General features: G+C 36.3%; 2 protein-coding genes across 3 annotated transcripts; one reads left to right on the plus strand and one right to left on the minus strand.

Moving 5' to 3' along the window:
* The first annotated feature begins 200 nt into the window (after positions 1-200).
* Positions 201-9,913, plus strand: LOC124177124 (DNA-directed RNA polymerase I subunit RPA1). Of its 2 annotated transcripts, none has more exons than XM_046559156.1 (13): positions 201-369; positions 1,050-1,237; positions 1,414-1,984; positions 2,288-2,633; positions 2,723-3,087; positions 3,549-3,907; positions 3,992-4,106; positions 4,190-4,553; positions 4,635-4,793; positions 5,266-7,299; positions 7,374-7,529; positions 7,927-8,230; positions 8,565-9,913. In XM_046559156.1, the coding sequence occupies exons 1-13, from the start codon at positions 356-358 to the stop codon at positions 8,681-8,683; spliced, it is 5,094 nt and encodes a 1,697-aa protein (XP_046415112.1). In that variant the 5' UTR covers positions 201-355; the 3' UTR covers positions 8,684-9,913. The 2 variants fall into 2 exon arrangements, with proteins under 2 accessions (XP_046415112.1, XP_046415114.1); XM_046559158.1 differs by having other exon boundaries at positions 201-353.
* LOC124177126 (thioredoxin-2) lies at positions 9,494-15,524 on the minus strand. Its single transcript, XM_046559160.1, has 4 exons — positions 15,334-15,524; positions 10,243-10,359; positions 10,031-10,144; positions 9,494-9,912 (listed from the first exon to the last, which is right to left on the minus strand). The coding sequence occupies exons 1-4, from the start codon at positions 15,355-15,357 to the stop codon at positions 9,850-9,852; spliced, it is 318 nt and encodes a 105-aa protein (XP_046415116.1). The 5' UTR covers positions 15,358-15,524; the 3' UTR covers positions 9,494-9,849.
* Positions 15,525-15,998: the final 474 nt, after the last annotated feature.

The following is a 15,998-nucleotide window of genomic DNA, read 5'->3' on the forward strand; positions in this document are numbered from 1 at the left end:
GGTAAAATCTAGCAAGCAATCCAGCAGCAAAACAAGCGTCGTGTGCGGGGGGCTTTACATGTATATCTATTTAGCTGCTATGTATACCTATATCTATTTAGCTCATCAATATGGCTGACGGCGCTGATTCCCCTTCCGTCTTTCGCTTCAGCCCCGCTTGGTGAGGCTCCGTCCATAAATCCATGCTTTACCATCTTTATCTTTAGTTTACACCAGTTTACACGATCTGTTCCAAAGTGTACCACGTGCCATCACCGGCCATGTGCGCCCACAAAAACATTTACCGAAATTAATGTCACGAAATTTTAGAGTTTTGAATTGCTAAAAAAACCTGAAGCTTCGAATTTGAAACTGTATGTATTGCCATAGGTAGTGATTTTTGAGTTATTTTACTTTGCACAACATCTATTTACACGGTTGAATGATCACAATAAATTCATGCCACAGTCTCGCACAGGAGGTTAAATTACGTTCACAATCAGGCTGTTATATCGGCACAGAGGTTTTCAGGAATTCTCGAATCCCATGACTGTCCTAATATTACATACGACAAAACCAGCTGAGAAGACTGTCAGCGTCTGCTATGAGTCTCGTGCCGAAAGCATTTGACAGTACTGACAGTAATCTCATTACATCTCTGTTACATCCGTTCATAGAGGGTTGATATAATAAGAATCCAGTTCCTTGCGTATTTTCGGAGTGACTCTTGGACGAGTTGTGTTAATGATGTAGCATCCAGTGAAATCACTCCATTGTACAAATAGACACTACGTTGCTTCTAACAAGTATGAACTATTATTGAATCTTGGTGATATCTATAATAATTCAATAATAGATTATATACGAGGTCGAGAATTCCTACTCATCAGTTGACAAGTATAAATCTTAATTTCAAGTTTATTACGATAAACCTCTAATGAAGGGTACAACTAGAATTAATCAGAGAAATTGATTTTAGATTCTTAAACTTGCTTCATATGTCCACGATCCATTAACTACATATGATTGGTACTCGTAATGTAATTAAATTAAATTTTCAACAATTTTAGAAAAATGTACAAGCAATTAAAATCAGGCATGACAATGTCTGCAAAACATCTGGTCCTAGAGAACCTGGAATTTTCAATGTTTACTAACGAGGATATTCGCAACTTAAGCGTTACAAAAATCAGCACACCTTTGTCTTTCAACATTTTGGGCAATCCACTGAAAGGCGGACTCTATGACCCGGTGTTAGGTAAGTATTCTATTTTCTCCAAGGAAGACTACTTTTACAACCATGTGAAAAACTATTTCAGCTTAATTTAAATAGTTCTTAATTGTAAATGTATCTACTGTATTGAAGTCATCCTTGCTATGTGTTAGTTTTTTAATTATCAGCTTGTTTGATTATATTGAAATATTCATTTCAAGGTCCAGTGAGCGAAAAGTCAGATCCCTGTGGAACATGTGGCGGAAATATAACAAAATGTTCGGGACACTTTGGACACATAGACTTGCCATTGCCTGTGGTAAATCCGTTATTCCACAAGCAGCTGGCTAGCATCATCAAATTGACTTGCTTGCGTTGTTTCAAACTGCAAGTACCAGAGCCTATGAAACTGTTGTTGGTAGCTAAGATAAAACTGTTGGATGAGGGGTTTGTCTCAGGGCTTAGTGATTTGGAACAAGAAGTTCAATCCATTATAGCTGCCGGCGGCGATGATACTGGAACAGTTGAATTCGTTAAAGAAGTTATTGAGGCTCATGTAGAGAGGCTTCATAATCGTCAGAGGTTAAATCACATTGTGCCCCTTCTTGCTGAAGAGAATCGTTCTAATGCAAGAAATGTTAATATGCAAAGATGGATGCACGTCGAAAATATACTCAGGCAATTTCAATATGTACCTATCTGCATACATTGTCAAGATAGTATCCCAAAAATTAGTACGTTCAGAAACCGAATTATGACTACTAAATCAGCCAATGATGAGCTGGATGCAAGGTAAGCCATTAGAAGGCTAATATGAACGATTCACATGCTTCTCCTCAACTTGGGAAAGTTCCACTGCACTACCCACATTATAATATCATGCAAAGAAATCAGTTTTAAACTTCGTAATGACCACAGACGTATTTTTCGTGTGTACAACTGATATTAGTATGCCAAATTTAGCTGTAATTTTTGGAAATTTATAGATATTTACAATATAACTCCATCTTGTTGAAATGTGGAATGACATTATATTCAATGAAACCTGAGAAATTCTAAGAAGGTGACGTACTCATAGATTGATTACCTTTTCAGCAAAATTAAACGAGGAATCGTTAGACGACTGGAAACTGTTCTGATGATGCCAGACCAGACGCAAAAGTATTTGCGTGAGCTCTGGAATACAGAAAGAGATGTATTGAAAATAATAATGCCTTGTTTGAGTACAGTGCATACGGAATATCCAACAGACATTCTGTTCTTCAGTATAATACCTGTACTTCCACCGATCGTAAGGCCAGTTAACTACGTCAATGGACAACTGATAGAACATCCTCAATCCCAAGTCTATAAAGCTATTATACAGGATTGCTTGGTGCTCAGGAACATTATACAAACAATTCAAGATGGAGACACTTCAAAACTTCCCGAAGAAGGCCGAGTAAATGAAGAAATTATAATTTGCCAGAGTATTTTCATTCCATTTCATCAGTAAAAGTTTACTTTACAAATTTTCTTCAAATTTTATAGATTGTTTTTGAACAAATAAGGGGGAATTCGCCGTCGGAAAAACTTCATAATGCTTGGCAGCAGCTCCAAGCAAATGTCGATCATCTGATGGATCGTGATGTAAATAAAACGACGGAATCAGCAAACTGCCAGGGGCTGAAACAGGTGATTGAGAAGAAAGAGGGTGTCATTCGCATGCACATGATGGGGAAACGGGTGAATTTTGCAGCAAGATCAGTCATCACTCCAGATCCTAATTTAAACATCGACGAAATTGGTATCCCCGAAGCTTTTGCTTTGAAGTTGACGTACCCAGTTCCGGTAACACCTTGGAATGTTGCCGAATTACGACAAATGATAATTAACGGACCAAACGTACATCCAGGGTAATTTATTTCTACATGCACTCTTTTCACATCTGTGTATTATTTTAAAACAATTGAATCGATACAGACACTGAAACAAACTTTTCCGCAGCAATGTTTTTTTTTTTTTTTCGTTTTTTTTTATCCTCGAAATGAACGTATAGTAATATTCCAAGAGCATTATTAATTAATTTTTCAAATAAGTAACTAATTTCTAAAGGGTTATTTATCGATTCCACAGTTTTTTTCATCCAGTTGGTAAATCGAATCTCAGAAAATACTTATAACAGGGTTTTTTATTGTTAATATTTTTGATGATCTTAAACATTAAACTCCGTATTGAAGCTAAAACATAATTTTGTGAATTCATTGCATTGGGAACAAGCATACTGAATCAAAGACAAGCATTCGTCAGTGGAAAAACTTATAAAAAATATACGTCAAAATTTTCTACTCCTTTATACCACTTTTTTAAATTCCAGGGCAGTTTTGGTGGAGGGTGAAGATGGCTCAACAACTCGTATAAGCGCGAGTGCAGCTGTGCAAAGAGAATCAATTGCAAAACGACTTTTGACTACAAGCGTCAAAGCGACCAAATTTTTTAATGGCGTAAAGATAGTTCACCGTCATTTGCACAATGGAGATATCTTGCTTTTGAATCGTCAACCTACTTTGCATAAGCCAAGTATCATGGCCCATAAAGCCAGGATATTGAAAGGGGAGAAAACGTTGCGCCTTCACTATGCCAATTGTAAAGCTTACAACGCTGACTTCGACGGAGATGAAATGAATGCGCATTTTCCACAAAACGAACTTGCTCGAAGTGAAGGATACAATATAGGTAAACCTAGGAATCTCTGCAAAATTTTTTGCCAGTATAAAATTCGACTAGACTAATAACCCACCATTTCATAAATTTTCTTAGCCAACGTTTCTAACCAGTACCTCGTCCCGAAAGATGGTACACCATTAAGCGGTTTGATTCAAGATCACATGGTTTCTGGAGTACGTTTGACTCTCAGAGGAAAATTCTTTTCAAGGTGATTACTACAAAACTGTTTAATAATAAAGTAAAACCTAAGAATTAACTGTTGTTTGACATTAACAACACCTTTCTCTACAGAGAAGACTACATGCAGTTAGTTTACTGCGCATTATCAGATATTCAGGGTGATATAACGCTATTACCACCTGCCATTATCAAACCAAAGTTATTGTGGTCAGGCAAACAATTGTTATCAACAGTCATAATTAATGTTACACCACGTGGCAAAGCGAAGATTAATCTTGCAGCTAGCGCAAAGATTGGCCCAAAAGCATGGGAAGCTAGGAAGCCGCGACGTTGGAAATGTGGCACCGAATTCAGTGATCCAAAAACAATGTCAGAAGCTGAAGTAGTTATACGTAATGGCGAACTGCTAACCGGTGTTCTCGACAAGATTCATTACGGTGCTACACCTTATGGCTTGATACATTGCGTATACGAGGTTTGTATTTTTAGAGTTTGTAATTCATTGCAACTGAATGTGTAATTTCTTCAACGTGTTTGATGTAAATCTCTGAAACAGCTTTACGGTGGTACATACTCAAGCAGGATGCTGAGTGCGTTTGGAAAATTATTCCAAGCATTTCTTCAGAGAGATGGCTTTACTTTGGGAATAGAAGATATCTTAATTCTTTCAAACGCTGATGAAGAACGTGCGAAATTCATCGAGTCATGTAGAAAGGTAACAATGATACTTTGCATCATAAGATATGGGGAATTGATCTATTTGAAATTCAAAATACAAGTACAATTCGTAACTTCGATGGAACCTTGTCTAGTTTTACAGAAATCTTAATGAAAGTCTGCTTCTGAAATATGTTGTGCGATTGCAGAAAATTCTCATTCCAGCGCGAAGACGAAATCCAATCCTTAAATAAATGCTCTTAGGACTGTAGAATATAATAGAATGCCAGATAGTTTTTTGAGACTTCCGTCATCATTCAAAGATAATTTTGATCGTTTGAGACGGTTTTAGAATATGCATACTCTTGTCGTCTGGGTTGTGTGTACTTGCGTACTTTGTATTCTAAGTAGCAGATCTACCAAAATAAGTGTTAAGTTATAAGCTTGTCTGACCTATGTACTGAATTTTTACTCAGCATATAATTCACACCAGATTGACAATATATTCTTCCTGTATTGTCATATTTCAGATAGGTGAAAGCACCCAGAAATCAGTGCTTGAGTTGCCTGAAGACACACCGATGACAGAAGTCAAATCAAAAATACAAGAATCCTATTTGATAAATTCCAAGTTCCAAGCGCAAATCGATCGTAAATACAAAACTGCTCTGGATGTCTATACGAATGACATAAACAAAACATGCCTGCCAGCTGGACTCCTCAAAAAATTTCCGGATAATAATTTGCAACTTATGGTTCAGTCCGGAGCAAAAGGTTCGACTGTTAACACCATGCAGATTTCTTGTCTACTTGGGCAAATCGAATTGGAAGGAAAGAGACCGCCGCTTATGATCAGTGGCAAAAGTCTTCCCTCTTTTGCTGCTTATGATCCAATGCCAAGAGCAGGCGGCTTTATTGACGGTCGTTTTATGACGGGAATCCAACCCCAAGAGTTCTTCTTCCATTGCATGGCAGGCAGAGAAGGGCTGATTGATACTGCGGTGAAAACCAGTAGATCTGGATACTTGCAGAGGTGTTTAATTAAGCATTTGGAAGGCTTAACAGTCAGTTACGACTCAACCGTTCGCGATTCTGACGGCAGTTTAGTTCAGTTATATTACGGAGAAGATGGGCTCGATGTACCGAGTTCTCAATTTCTGAAAAAAGAACAACTGGATTTTTTGGTCCATAATAGAAACGCGATTGTTGAAAAGGAATTGCTAAGCCGTCTCAAAGAGGATTTGAGCACTGAGCACATCTTGAAATCAGGGCGGAAAATGCAAAGGTGGATGAAGAAACATGGTGATCCTTTACAAAAGCGGCGCAATAGCGAATTTACCAAATTTTCCGAAAAAAATCGACTAAGTGATCCCAAGTATAATAAGATCAATCAAGTTTGTGGCAGAAGCAAGGGTGCACTACGTTTGATGAGAGAATGGGTAAATACTGACGAAGAAACTAAGGAAAGTTACAAGTGCTCACGATGCCCTGACCCTGTATTTTCAAAATACAAACAGGACTCTAACTATGGAGTTCTAACGGAAAGAATAGAAGGCTTGATAAACGATTATATCTCAAAAAGAAAAGTCGAAAACTCCGCAGATATATCCGAAGATGAACTCAGAGACCTCTTATCATTCAAAGTAATGAAGACCCTTTGCCAGCCAGGAGAGCCCGTAGGATTACTAGCAGCGCAATCAATTGGCGAGCCGTCAACGCAGATGACGTTGAATACTTTCCATTTTGCGGGACGTGGTGAAATGAACGTAACCCTCGGAATTCCAAGATTACGAGAAATCCTTATGATGGCCTCGAAGAATATAAAGACACCCTCAATGGAAATTCCGTTTAGGCCGAATCTTGAAAATCTAGAAAAACAATCGAACGAATTAAGATTAAAGTTAACCAGATGCACTTTGTCAAACGTCTTAAGAAGCATTGATGTAGATGGAAGATTAGAAATCGAACCTCAGAGAAGGATGACTTATAAGCTGATGATAAAATTCTTACCTCACAAAAGCTACAAACGAGAATACTGTGTGAAACGCAAGTACGTTTTACAGGCAACGGAATATTTCTTCTTCAAAGAACTGTTTAAGGAAATAAAAAAGGCAGCTCAAGTACCCGGAGCATTGCTGTACACTGAGGAGAACAAGGAACCAGCGAACGACGATCAACTAGACGCAGATGACCCTGAAAGTGCGCCTAGCAGTCAGACTAAAGGGAGATTAGATTTCGGAGAAATGCATGAATCTTCTGATGAAGATGAAGCTGCCGAAGACGCAGATGCGACCGCAGCTAGGTCACTTTCTAGACACCAAGAAAATCAGGAATATGACGACCCTGACGAAACAAGTGATGACTCCGACGAAAACGAAGACGAGAAAATGCGAGATGACAAAACTGTGGCAACTGAATCAAACAGAGCTGAAGAGACAGAGAAGAGTGAGTTCGAAAATCTGCTTGCAGAGAAAAGGAAAAAACTAATTGTCGACATGTACCCCCATGCTATTGAGTACGATTTTGATGACAAGAAATATTTATCATGCGAATTAAAGTTCTGGGTAAGTATCATCGTTAGAAAAAGTTAATAATAATCATACCAATATAAATGCTATTATAAAAATTCATTTTGCAGCTACCTTTGAAAATGTCAAAACTGGACTTATCTACGATCATTAGATCAGTCGCAGAAAAGGTCGTACTATGGGAAACGCCTCAGATAAAGCGAGCATTTACATTCCAAAATCTGAATAATGAAACTGTTCTGAAAACTGATGGAATAAACATTGTGGTAAGTATACAATCGTCATTTTATTTCAATTGTCATTGATATTGTGTAAAGCACTCACTGAAAAAAGTACATGAAGTAAAACTGAAGTCGCCATTATGGTTTTCCAATTAGATTCTTGAAATTTCCTACTTTTCATGTTCACAACAGCTTTAATAGTAGAGAATTTTTTTTCAAAATTCAGCTTTCAAATCGCTACATTTTCGACATTATGAAAAGATTCGGATCGTTGGCATTCTCTCTATAAAATTAAAAAAAATACTCGTAGCAAAACGTTTGGTAAGCTACTTGTTCTATATTTTTGCTAAAACAGCCTACCTTGTATTGTATAGACCATTATCTAATCTAATTGTTGCTACTTTTGGTTTGAAAACATTAACTCGTTCTATTTCTTCCTCAGGAAATGTTCAAGTACAATGAAATCCTAGATCTCAACAGATTATACTCTAATGACATATACAGGATTTCGCAAACCTACGGCATCGAAGCAGCAAATAGAGTTATAGTAAAGGAAGTGAAGGATGTGTTTAAAATGTACGGAATTACTGTTGATCCACGACATTTACTTCTGATCGCCGACTACATGACTTTTGACGGAACTTTCCAACCGCTAAGTCGTAAAGGAATGGAGAACTCTGCATCTCCCCTCCAGCAAATTAGTTTTGAGAGTTCACTCACCTTCCTGAAAAATGCTACGCTCCATAGTAAGCAGTCGTATTATTAAATTTGTTTCAATCCTTCGAAAATCGGAAAGTAAATACCGTATTGTTCACAATATAAGCGGGCCCTGCAGATAAGAAGACTCCCAATTCTAAGACAATATTTCAGGGTGTTTCCCTTAGTTACTGGAAATGAGACTGGCCCGCGAATAAGACAACGACCATTTCGGTCAGTGCTCTCAACGGTCTCTACTTATATTCGGAACAATACGGTATATAATGAAATGAAAGTCGTTTCAAATTTCTATAAAGATTGTTTCTTCGTTCACAGTGAAGTCGAACTTTCACTGTTTTTTTTAACTACAATTATTCATTCCAGACAAACGAGATGACCTTGTTTCACCATCCAGTCGCTTGATTATCGGTCAACCTTGCAAATCCGGAACAGGATCATTTGATTTGATGCATAGAATGGAAAGGTACATTCTGGGTCAGTGACCAATAGAGTAGAAGTTATATTTACACAATCACAAACATGTGCCCACTAAGAGCAGAAATTCATGAAATAAATTACTTAATCAAAGTAAAATTGGGTCCAAATATTCTTCAGACCTGAACAATTAAAAAATAAACAGATTATTACGAATTCGTTTGTGTGTCATTTTTAACCGCAGTCGACATGATTTACATGGAGTTTTTTCATCATATTTATAAATTATATCATTTGCTGCGATAACAGTATTCTTTTTTTCATTTATCTGTCAATTCATTTTTGTATCTGGAGCTTGTGATTCGTGTTAATCAACGCGTATTGTCAACTAATTAAGTACAATATACTAAAAAACAGATCATACACTTTCTGTAACTTTTATAATCACATATTTATCAATTTTTTTTTTTAAGAAAACTTTACTAAATTACTGAAAACAAACGGATGGATTGAACTTGTTCTAAAATGGATTCTCCTTGGTTTGTAACCTTACATTAACACAGTGACAGAAAATATTTTAATTAGCATTATCGCAGTCATAACTAATCAACTAAATCTGACACCTATTTTATATTACCAAGATATCCTACCGTCTGTATTGTATTCTATCATAAAATACAATTGCTTTTTGTAGACAAATCGGACAGATATTCGATAGCAACTTAAATCGAAGTGTTATGTACTGCAATGAATTTTATAAAAAGGCCGATATAAAGCGAATGAAAATGATTTGGCTGAAAAATTACTGATGATTGTATAATCATAATACTTGATGAGTATGATTATATGATACAAGTGCATAATTACAGCATCAATGATTAAATTCCAATGTTTCCTTTCCTTTATTTTCATTCTACTTCAGTAATAACAAAACTGAACATTAAACTGTTTATTGTATACAGATTGGTATGTAATAATAATATATCTGTGCGACGGCACAGCAGAACAGTTTTTTACTGGATTTTTTCGTCGACAAATGACGCACTGACAATAAGCTTAAAAATGAGCGGAATATTTCAATTTCTGATTTCTATATACATATACATACGTATATATATATATAAATGTATATATTTGTATATACTCATACGTATACATATATATGTATGTAATTATTTGTGTTTAGCATTGTTTACAATTAAAAATAATGGAATAGATTTCTTTTCACAGATTTTCACTTGTGTTTCTGAATGGTGTTTTTTAGTTTGTCAAAATTAGCACCGGCAAATGACTCCAGCTGAAACAATAATTTGCGATATTTAATTAACAAATATTTCACGCAGCATATAATTTGCGGCGCAAACGGAAGTAGAAAATATTCAGAGTAGAAAAAAATAATGTGAGAAACTTCTTACCACAGCAGAATTTTTTATAAAAACGAAGGTGGGCATGCTGGATATTTCATACTCGAAGGCAATATCCTCGCACTCGTCGACATCAACTTTGAGGATGATAACGTCATTGAGTTCCTGGAGAGGAAACAGGAAAATAAATTTGCACAAGTTCACATTGAAATGGAATTGTATAAAAATTCAATGTCCATCTGCAATTAGCATTTTGTTTTTACCTTGGACAATTCCTCGAGCTTTGGTGCAATCATTTTGCACGGTCCGCACCAAGTAGCAAAGAAATCTATGACGACCAGCGTATTTCCAGCCTCACTCAATTTGGCCTTGAGATCAGCCTAAAAATAGAGCAGAGAAATTGATTTAGTTTATTAAGAAAAAAGTGCTCGATAAGAAATGAATTATTTTCATGAACAGAACACCATGATAACTGAACTGTAAAGAGTCGTCTCGCTATACTATATTAACACGTGAACAATATTCAATTTCACGAGGTTGAAGTTAATAATGTTATAGAAACGAAACATTGAGGAAAAAATCACTCTTTTCTTATTTTTACAATGACTTTGAAGGAACTAAGATATTGAAATATGAGTCTGTTATGTTTTATTATGATTCGTTGAATTGAAAACAATAACAAAATTGCGAAATGGTGGTTTTTCCTTAGCATGAATCATTAGGATAAGGTTACTAACTTCAACATGATAAATTCTCGAAACAATTGTACTCGACGAAAGTAAACCACTGTTTTTCAAATGTTCCTTTATCCCAAGTTGTAATTAATTTAAGCAGGCAAAGTCGTACAAACATTAAATTAGCTAATTGTGCGGACTTTAAACATGTGTATACAAACGTGCAAGCGAATATTAATACATAATCCTAATAAAACTGCCAGTTAATTTCAACTAAAGAATGCAAGTCGAGTGTATTAAAAAAATTGGGAAAGTAAGATGAGCTCAGAAGACGACAATTAAATGAATTGCGTACTAAATATTGTGGTATATCAACTATGGGTCATAGAATTCACCTTTGACAATATGCTGATTCAACAGTGAAGAACTAACATGACCATTGTTTCTCTTCAAGGAAACTTTTATATGTACAAAATGTTGTCACGGCAACCAGGAAAAACAAGGCCAAGTCCTACTCTGTCGTGGGGTATGTTAATCAAGGTTTGTAGTCCTATTAATAGTATTATAGAACGTTGAAGATAGCTCAATCATAATATCGATTTTGTTACTAAATGGCAAAAAATGACATGTTTAGTATAAATATTCCAGGTAATTTAGACTTAGTATATTACGTGAAAACACGCTTCTGCACGAAACAATTTATTATGCCAGAGTTCTGGAATAATTTATGAGGGTATAACGTGGCGTCTCAATTTGTATAAATAGGTATGTATAGGTATTGAATTTCCTCTCACAAATTATTCCAGTTTTATCAGTAATATAATTGTGCATGTAATATATTCATTTTGTCAGACTCTAAAACCTCGGCTTAGTGTACAAAACCTATAAATAGTTTATACCTCTCGACTTTTCAGTACCTGCTAAATTCTATCGCACATAAATATATAACAGTATCTCACAGTCATTAGAATCGATTGATTTCATGTCATAGTTTTGACAACCCAGATACTTCTGTCTGGCAATACAAATAAAAAGTATGTGTTATCGTTCTTTTTTAGATACTAGACACTTGCTAATGTGTTTAAAGTGCAACAATTGACAATTGCCTTAGTGATGTCCTTATTCATCAATCAAATATTGTTTATCTATGTTCTCAAAAATGTTTTGTAATATTAACAGGTTTGAATAATCAGAATTGCAGACTTTTGAAAACTAAACATCGTTATTGCAAGTCATGGACACGTTAGAAAAATTGGGCACCCAATGGGTGTGATTTCTTGATGCGTTTGATGGATTTAAATGAAACCAATGCTGAAATGTTTCGATTCCTTAATAAAACATTTCACCGCTGGTTTCATTCAAATCCATGAAGCGCATCAAAAATCACCCCGTTAAGTGCCCATCTTTGGGAGTTGTTTGTATCCCTCTAAACCGTTTATTAGCAGATAAAAAAATATATGAGTCTCTCAGTTTCTGGTGCACAACAACAACATATATGAACTAGATCAAAATCGAAGGGGTCGACCTTCCTAGTATTACACATTAAAACTTGGACCAATTGCGTAGACCATCATAAAATTTCATTCGATTGCAGGATTACTGAAAGTTCATACGATTTTTCAAACTTTATATCAAGTTTAGATATTAAACCTAAATACATGACAAGATTACGTGATACGAAGTCAGATTTCATGTAATTTTTTAAGATAACGTAAAATTCGATAAAAATTTCAGCCAACCTTCAATAGGATACGATATCACAAAACTGTGCAAAATGTTACCGAGATTCAATGAAACAATCCTATTCGTAGATTTAAAAAATTTCGGTAAACTGTACAAGATTTTGTTGCGTACTTTTGTAAGGTTTCGATAAAATGTAATAAGTCTCTTCAAAATTTCAGATAAAATTGTACAACATCTCCAAGAGATCTGGCAAATTTCATACTCGAAAATTTGGCAAAACTGCTCCAAATCCTTGTCAAGAGATTTGACGATTATGCCAACCAAATTACATCACACACATATATGTATATACCCCCCCCCCCAGGAATATGGCGCGGTCGTGGTTTTGTGAATTGCGCGAAGTGTCATAGTTTGTGAAAAAGATTCAGTAGACCGCGGAATGTATTACTCTTAATTGAGATGTATATAACATTGTACACGCATGCTCTATATATAGCTCAAAGAGATGACAACAAACTATCTCGTTGACCTGTACTTTGATTAACGCTATTCCAACAAGTCATTCTTGCGGTGTTGAAAACATTTAGTTCCCCGCAGTAAATTCTCCTTACCTGACGTAATATGAATAGTATTGAATTGTATTCCATGAGATACAGATTATATTACCACGTAGTCAAGAAAATGCAATTTTTCGTGAACAAAGTATTTATACAATTCAACTTTCCTTGCCCAAAATAACCGATTGACATGATCCGTAAGACAGGCGGAGAATATCAAGTAATTACTACGTTTCCATCATATACTACACGGAGAAAGGATTTGTTGCGGTAAATTCAATAGGTCTTTTTATTTTTGAGTACATTTTTAAACCATGATTTAAAACACGAATTAAACAGTGAAACTTCCCGATAGCGGAAACCTATTTGGGGATGGAAGTATTGTCCGCTGATGACAACATCTGCTATTCGGAAGAATTTCCGTTCTATTACTATTATATTTTGCTGGAAATTTTTTTAAGAACATCCGTTATAAAGATGTGCCCGCTATTAATTAAGAGATGTTCGATACTTACTGTATGTAGAATATGGATACAAAATCGGTGTAACAGAATACGGTGACGCTGTAATCGTTTCAATCGTTGTTTCTTAACTCCTACATCTCCTTAATTAAGGGAGTTCCCTAATCTATTTCGACATTATCGTATACATCTCAAATTATCCAAGTCCACGTATCTCAAACGGGAAAAAGGGCATAAAAGCCCCATTCTACATACAGTTCTGAACAAAACCATTCTAAAATATTTTCATTTAACATAAAAATAAAGGAATGGTATGATTTCTACGATTTCTTCGATTTTGTAAAACCCGTGCCATTTGTATTGTGAAATGTATTCGAGTGTTTTTGTTCAGAATGGTGTATAGAATTGGGCTGTTAAGCTCTTTTTCGCGTTTGAAACACGTGGACTTCGATATTTGGAGATATATACGACAACGTCGAAATCGACTAAAGGGCACTTCCTTAAAAGGTGCATCAAATCACCGGGTCACGAGAAAAGTAAAGAACCAAACAAATCCGTGAGCCAATTCATGTTACAATTAGGGGAGCGCGGTATTTCGGTATACCGAATTTTTTTCGGCATCTCCTTGCTCGAAATGTATCGGTATGGGAACCTTCTGTCAATACCGATACCGAAATATGGAAAATTCGGTAAATAGCAAATAGTTACAATATATCTGGGCGAAAATTAGCTGACGCACACAATCGTCTTTCCGCTTTTTTGCAATCCGTCTGCACATATATCTAACATAGATTTCGTCATTGCGGTGATAAAGAAAGTATTTGAATTTATTTTCATCGTCATTTGTTACGTAAGCGAATATGACTCCTAATCTGCCTACATTCCAAGTTATATCATCGAAGAGCTAGATTATGTTCATTAAAAATCAAGATTATCACAAGGTTGAAGTTCCTAAGGAAACATTAGGGAAAAAATCACTATTTTCTTATTTTTACAATGTCTTGAAGTATGATTATGTTTTGTTTTATGACGGTTTTTCCTTCGCATGAATCGCATGAATCGTTACGATAACGTTACCAACTTCAACATGATAAATCAGCGACGCATCCAGTTCAGTTAATTAGAGAATCACGCCGGTTTTCATTCGTAACCGCAGCGACGGTTGTTTGCCGGTTATCAATAAAGTATTTCCGGCACATTGCATCGAGCATTGCGTACTACATAGTCGATAAACCTACATGTTCTTACGCCGATGAATTGCAGATTGCGTAGAGTGTACTGCATAAACTACGTACTCTAAGACAAAAACGAGTGTCGGAGCATAGTGTTGCATAATGAGAATCACATTTCTCGGATTCGTAATTATTTGGCTCGCGATTTCTGGTGTGATCAATATTGCAAAAGCAAGTCTGATACGGGCGGTCGAGGAGCGAAAGTCGAAGAGAAGGATAAAAGAGGCCAAAAAGAGGCGGCAAAAATGCCGAAGTTGTATGTGAGCCTGATGAGGCAATAGTGCGAAGAGGAGTGCCGACATTTTATCAAATGATATCGCTCAGATAGTTGGTCAATTATCAACAGATAAACAATTCGGATGCGTAAACGTGCTGTACTAATGCGTACTTAGGCTTTAAAGTTTCTACCTGTATGCACTGAGAGCATACTCTACGAACGCGTTCAACCGAGTGTGATATTCTTTACAAATCGGCGCAGTCTTAAAGTTTGGTTAACTTCGGGAATAAGACATACGTCCATCGGTCACTCTGCCAGCTACAACTAACACGCCACGCAGCAATTATTTCCTTCTCTATTTCTTATCAAGGTTATCCGCCCGCCTATTTCTTCAACAGCGTAATAATCTTTAGGTTAAACTTGTTCATCTGGTTAGTGTTCTCGTTCAACATGTCACTTGTATTCATTTTGTTTCTCACTCTCTCGCGTTCTTTCGATTTTTGACTTATTGTTAAAGGGAGTGGACTTACCGAGCTAGTAATTTGGAGAACCATTTTTAACGATGAACGAGTTGCTTGCCTGCGGCGTACTTCGCGATGCGATCACTCGATTTGGTAAGTTCGTACTAACTCGCGATATACAAGCACTGGAAGGCTGTACCTGAACTGCCCAGTTGAAAAGTGAACGCAAAACTTGGGGAGTGGAGACCAATGATCAAACGACGAATACCGCCACAGTATCGGTGCCGCCACTGTCGCGGATACGACGTGGTAGTGGAAGGTGGCTCCGGAAATTCCCGAAGAAACCCGAACCGATAAATGGATTGTTATCAGTACAAAATCGATGTACAATACATTCGTGAAACATTCAGCGATTCCTGATCACTATTTCAAACGGTGTCACTTCCGGTTTCATTATTTGGGATTGAACCTGCAGTGCCTTTCCTTCACACTCTCAATACACTTTCGTCTGATTATTATTTTTCATATGTGGAAGCGGGAACGTCATTGTGAATCATATAATGACCGAGGGACCGAATTGTTGCAATATCTTCCGGAAAAAATTTCCCTTCGAGTTAACCGATTACTCGGAACTTAGAATTCCGAATAATGCAGACTGTATATCTACAGGAAAGATGGAACAATCAAACTGAAAAGAATAAAAGAATTTCCGAATAATAATGCAATATTTTTCA

Source organism: Neodiprion fabricii, chromosome 3 (genome assembly GCF_021155785.1).
Source record: "Neodiprion fabricii isolate iyNeoFabr1 chromosome 3, iyNeoFabr1.1, whole genome shotgun sequence".
In the NCBI taxonomy this organism is placed as follows: Eukaryota; Metazoa; Arthropoda; class Insecta; order Hymenoptera; family Diprionidae; genus Neodiprion; species Neodiprion fabricii.

Bases quoted from the DNA above. Each gene is read 5' to 3' on its own strand.
- LOC124177124 (XM_046559156.1), top strand. The intron at 4,794-5,265 runs GTAACAATGATA...GTCATATTTCAG, and splicing joins TCATCGAGTCATGTAGAAAG to ATAGGTGAAAGCACCCAGAA. The intron at 8,231-8,564 runs GTAAGCAGTCGT...TATTCATTCCAG, and splicing joins GAAAAATGCTACGCTCCATA to ACAAACGAGATGACCTTGTT.
- LOC124177126 (XM_046559160.1), bottom strand. From the start codon at position 15,357: ATGGTTCTCCAAATTACTAGCTCG. The intron at 10,145-10,242 runs GTAAAAACAAAA...TTTCCTCTCCAG, and splicing joins AGCTCGAGGAATTGTCCAAG to GAACTCAATGACGTTATCAT. The intron at 9,913-10,030 runs GTAAGAAGTTTC...TTATTGTTTCAG, and splicing joins TTATAAAAAATTCTGCTGTG to CTGGAGTCATTTGCCGGTGC.